This window comes from Rhinolophus sinicus, linkage group LG01 (assembly GCF_036562045.2).
Source record: "Rhinolophus sinicus isolate RSC01 linkage group LG01, ASM3656204v1, whole genome shotgun sequence".
NCBI classification, from domain to species: Eukaryota; Metazoa; Chordata; class Mammalia; order Chiroptera; family Rhinolophidae; genus Rhinolophus; species Rhinolophus sinicus.
The window spans coordinates 176,497,312-176,503,311 of NC_133751.1; the positions used below are offsets into that span (position 1 = coordinate 176,497,312).

The 6,000-nt window shown below is 39.7% G+C and overlaps 1 protein-coding gene across 1 annotated transcript in view; it reads right to left on the reverse strand.

Moving 5' to 3' along the window:
* ANKRD44 (ankyrin repeat domain 44) overlaps positions 1-5,768 on the reverse strand; it is a 180,263-nt gene extending 174,495 nt beyond the window's left edge. Inside the window, exon 1 of the mRNA XM_074330331.1 lies at positions 5,637-5,768. Coding sequence (XP_074186432.1) covers positions 5,637-5,768 — 132 coding nt within the window. The remainder of the gene's footprint in view (positions 1-5,636) is intronic.
* Positions 5,769-6,000: the final 232 nt, after the last annotated feature.

The following is a 6,000-nucleotide window of genomic DNA, read 5'->3' on the forward strand; positions in this document are numbered from 1 at the left end:
AGACAAACAGTTTAGTGGTTACCGTTGGGTAAGAGGGGAGGGGGAAGGTAGAAGAAGGTAAAGGGGATCAAATATATGGTGATGAAGGGGAACTGACTCTGGGTGGTGAACAAACAATGCAATAGAAAGATGATGTATTATAGAATTGTACACTTGAAACCTATATAATTTTACTAACCAATGTCACCCCAATAAATTTAATAAAAATAAAAAAAGAAATAGTGCAAATTTCTAATTATAAAATAAATCATGAGGATATAATGTACAGCATGATTACTATAGTTAACAATACTGTACTGTACATCTGAAAGTTGCTAAGAGAGTAGATATGAAAAAGTTCTCATCACAAGAAAAAAAATTTGTAACTATATATGGGAGTGAATGTTAACTAGACTTACTGTGGGATCACACACACACACACTCATGGTGTAACAGCCCTATACAAACACATATACACACAAGAACAAATGATAAGTTTAATAAGGATAATTTGCCTTATTTTTTTAAAAATGCCCTCTTCATACAATGTTGGTACAGTTTCTTTTTTTGCACTTAGGTCATCACAGGCCACATCTCCTGAATGAATGCCCATAGTCCAGAACTACATCTTAATGGTGTTCTCCCCCTTTTTTTTTTTTACCATAAGTTCTTTGTAGGCTTAGCTTTCACTTTCAAGATTTATTCTATTATATTCACAGATCATCCCTTCTCGTCCTGGAATTAGAGAGAGTAAGCAAAATGTACCAATATACTTAGGCCAAATTCTCATATCACATAATAAACATTAACAGCTTGACAAAATCATTTTGTTTTATAAAATAGATGGATTGAAATAATCAACTTGGGGATAATCCAAGTATACAAAGTCATTTTTGAGGTTACTGGAACAAAATAAAATTGAATAGACACTGGGTCTTAGATGATACTGAGGAATTATTGTTCTTTTGGGGTGAGGGTAGGATAATGGTTATGTGTGTGTGGATGCTCGCGCGTGTGTGTATCACAGATGTGCTATCACATGAGACTGGGCCCCTACTGGACTGGACTTCTAAATCTTGGAATTGGAGTCTTTCACAGTTGTAACAGACTTTAAACATCACATAGTCCAGGCATGGGGAAAAGGTTTCAATTACAGGCCAACTCCAATTTAATAGTGCTGTCCTGAGAAGAAATTTTGGCCTTTCAGACTCAAATTGAAAAAAAGTCAGGCTCCATTAGCAACGTCATCCACGGGCACACAACAGGAGAATGGGGCCATATGCACCGCTATTAGTCACCTTTAGCACCTCCAGTCAATGGTATTTCAGGGAGCTTACTACTTGTCAAGTCGACTCATTACTTCTTTAGACAGCTCTATTAAGTTACGTTTTATATGTTGAGCTGAAATCTTATTTTTGTAGCTCACAGCCACATGACATAATGATAAGTTTAGTTCCATTTTAACTTAACAGTGTTTGAACTATTGGGGATACTTCTCCTGTCCTTCCCAAGTCTAAAACATCACGAGTTTCTTCAACCACTCCTCACATGGCATAGTTCCCTCCCTGTCTTCACCACTCACCATTGACAAGCACCAATTTATCTATGTCCCTGTTCCAGTGCAGTACAGTTAAACTATCTGTGGATTCATGTTGTCACCGCATAATCCCAAAAATGCCTTTGTCGCGTTCAAATTTTGGTTTTCAGACTCTCTGCCTTCATTATGAATTCAGATGTCCACCTCGAGCGCAATTTGGTTGATCTGATGAATCCTTCCAAAATCTTTCTAGTGAGCCACATCTGGGTCAATTTAAATGGATTTCTCAGAGCATATAACTGTCTTCCCATATTTCCAGGTCCTGGCATGCCACTAGTCAGAGAACCCACAAACAGACTCAGAGGGCCCTTCCTGACCCTTCAGGGGCTCCTCTAATCCATCGTCAGATTTTCAGTCTGACAAGGAGAACTTTCAGTCTTACAAGTGAGACCTGAGGGACACTAAGCCAGACACCATGTGACAGCTTGTCTTTGTTGGCAGAAATGAAAAACAGGCCATCACAAATTGACTCAACATAAGAACTAAAGTGGGGTTTAGTCATTCATTCAAAATGTGTTGCAAGGATTGAACTGGGCAATTGACCAAGTGAGAATAAATGACATAGTGACCATGTCATCAAGTAAATATTCTCTGGAAAGTAAAGCACAGATATAAGTAACTCAAGTAAAGTGATCGTGAGGTATAAAGAGCTATGGTTGTTGAGAGAAGACGTAGCTTTCTGTGGCTGAGTTGGGGAGGTGGCAGAGAAGGCAGCAGAAAGGAAGCAAGAATTAGGACAACTTAATGGAGGAAGCAGTAGGTCTGGAAGTGGGATTGGAACCGTAGAGAAGTGAGAAAAGAATAGATACCGATGGGTTGCGTAATTTGGTTTGCTTGAAGCACAGGGTTCATGAAGACTATTAGTGGGAAACAAAGTTTGGAAAAACACAAAGAGGCAAAGCTGATTGAGATTGCTTTCTACATCAGGATCAGCTAATCAAAGGGTATTTACACCAAATAACATGCAATTCATCAAAAGACACAGAAAGGTAGGGAAGAAAAAGAAAGGCCAAAAAAATCAGAACTATGTAAATAAATTGATGTAAAAGAGAGGAAAGCAGAGGCTGAGAAGGGAATAAGAAAATACTGTCTTCCCACTAACAGAAGGCTCCTCCACTATTTATTCCCCTTTTCTGACATTTAAATGTACTGATTAGCAGCAGCTTCTCCTCCCTCCTGAAATGAATCTCCAGGCTGAGATTTCTAATCCTTATTTGTCTTCTGTCTCCCTTTGTCTTTTGTTAACTACTGCTTCTGCTAACCTACCTACTCCACCCCCAGCAAGAGGCAATATGACTGATCCCTAAGGAGTGTAGTGGCAAAAGGAAAGCATGATGTTAAGAGGACAACTCAGTGCCTACAACATACCTGATAGTAGAGTGGGGGATCAAATGATCTTTAGAATCATCCAAGGGATGGCAAAAGGGGGTACAAAGAGGGAGTCTAAAAGAGGTGTGAGTGAAGGAGAGGAACTGTGAACCCCAAAGAGCCTTACAATCAACCTAAGGAACTCAGGCCCTCCTCCCGTTTGTTCATTCATTCAACTACTCATTCATTTATTTCTTCCTCTCCTTTCCTGCATCCCTCCCTTCCCTGCTGCCACACATCCAACAGCCCACAAATACAAAGCAAATTCCAGTTGTACCCTTAGGTCTCCATTTACACATCACTTCAGCAGTCCCTTGTGATTAACCTAGGCCCATACAGAGCATCCTGGATTTTCCCTTTCAAAAATGCATCGCGCAGTGTGCTTTCTCATTCTTTGACTTCTCTGCCATGTTGCAAGCTCCACAAGGGAAAGAGCTATCTTCTCACTGCCGTATCCCTAGTACCTAGTTCAAGGTCTGAACTCAGTAAACAACTGTTGAATATAAGACACTGCAGAGAAAAGTGGTATCACTTGAATTCCCTAGAATTCTGTAAAACCCAAAATAGGTATGGCCAAGATTGGTAACTTTCACCAAAGTTCATGTCCTCCAGCTCTTTTGGGACAGAGCTATACTAATTTCTCAACCTCCCTGGTAGTTCGATGTGACATATGACTGAGCTCTGGTCAATGGGATGTGAATAGAAGTGATTATGCCACTTCTAAGCTGACCCTTAAAAACCCTCCCATGCTTTGCTTCCATGCTCTTTTTTCCTTTCTGGCAGCTGGAGATAAACCCCTCGGGTGACCGTAGAAGCCACATGTTGATACCTGGGACCCTACATGGAAAAGAGCCACCCCTCTAATCTGTTTATAAAAGAACTAAATTTCTCTTATATTTGAGCCATCATACATTTAGGAGTCTGTGTTACAGTAGTTACCTATCTAACTGATTCAGTGACAGAGTTAAGTTACAACTAAAATTAAGCTCTCCTAACCATTATCAGCCAGCAACTGTCACTTTCCTAAGGAGAAATAAAGGCCATTCAGAGGCCAGGACAATGTTTCTCGGTATGTATGACTGAACAAAAGTCTGTTTGCTCGGGCTCATCAGGAAAAGATGATAACCTTGCCTTTCGTTTGCCTGGGCTTGGGCTACAGCCACAAAAGAGGCTGGGCAAATTCCAGCGATGTCAGAACACTGGACAGTCAGCGTGCTTGCCTGGCCTCCTCTCAAAAGTACAGGTCACACCCCACAGATCTTGGACAAATGCCCAACTGCTTTCTTGAGTAGTCTGGCCCTGGCCTCATCTGTGCTTACCTTGCAAAAATGCCACAAAACACTGCCCCACTGTTTTCAGGGGAAAAGCTGCCAAAAGCTTTTTCAAAAAGTCACACCAACCTGCACTGCCACAGAATAACGGCTGCACCAAATGACTTGCTTTCTGAATAAAGCATTCAGATGATTAGATATACAACCTCAGATATAATTCATTTCCCATGCAAAGCTCTGCTTATACTGCAGATGTGTTTGACTCTGTTGTTTCTACTTAACACTAGAGACTTCAAGGAGAACTTCTCCTTGAATTTAGGTAATTGAGTTACGTTAGGAGAATTAGTAGCATGTACTATATATAATTGCTTATTCAACCCAGGTCTAGGAAACTATTAAAAGGGTAAATTATTGACTAACTCTTTCTTCACTGAAGGTTTGTTTGTTTTGAGATCTTCCTGATACAATGGTCCTTAATTTTATGGACCTTTTTAATAATTGGATGAAATGTCTTGAGCCTTGTACAGAAAAATATAAACGTCCACACAGGTGCACACAGGTACTATATGTGATTTCAGGGTCACACAGAATGCCTAGTTCATCCATGACCCCAGGTTCATAGACACTCCAGAACACAGATCAGCACACTTTTCCTCTAATGGGCCAGAGAGTATATATTTTTGGCTTTTTGGGCCACATATAGTCTCTGTCACAATTACACAACTTTTTTATTGCAATGGAAAAGCTGACATGGCTATGCTCCAACAAAACTTTATTTATAAACATTGAAATTTGAATTTCACATCATTTTCATGCGTCACAAAATATTCTTCTTTTCATTCTTTTCAGCCATTTGAAAAATAAAAATTATTCCTAGTTGGTAGCCTGTACAAAAACAGGTGACAGCCCCTAGTGTGTCAACCCCTGCGGCAGGGCATGGGTTCTAAATGTAAAAATACTACATCTTTATTTTCACTAACTGCTAATGGAAAATTTACATTTCCTTACATTATGAATGTAGGCAGCAAACCTCAGTCGTGTCAGAGGTTTGTGACTCAGTCATCAGCAGAAATCATAGGTATGTTCATACCACATTAGAGTGGTTCCAAATAACACAGGTTATCGATCATGCTCAGACGATTTTTAAATTACGGTCATTATTAGATCTTCTGTTGTACCTTGCTATTTAAATGTAGTGATACAGAAGCATCTATATTATTATATCACAAATTTGATTTTTAATATTTTGATAACTGTACTTCAATATCACTGATTTCCTTTCTAACCCTATGTATTTTATTTCATGGATTTAAAAACAGAATTCTGAGAAGCAGTCCTGAGTTTTCACCAGATACCGAAGAGGTCCACAGCACAGAAGAGGTTAAGAGGGCCTGAGGGGGCAAGACCACAGCATCACCTACCAGAGCGTTCACGTCTTCAGTTTTGTGGATGAGCATCCGTATCTCCTCTGGGTCACCGCTGAAGATGGCTTGGACCAATGGTGGCTGTGAATACAGGAGAATAATTTGAATTAGGAGAATAATTAAATACATTGGATTGCATTCAGAGGCAGATGATTAGAAGATATGTTCCCCCAAACATTTATTCAACAATTATCAATTGGTACACAAAATGAATATGGCTCAGACCCACCCTCATTGGGGGGGGGGATATTTGCATAAAGAAATAACTATAATATGATTTGAAAGCCATGACAGACAGTCACATGACAGACAGTCACTAACCTCGGGCTATAACATAAAAATCACCCATAGTTGATATTGT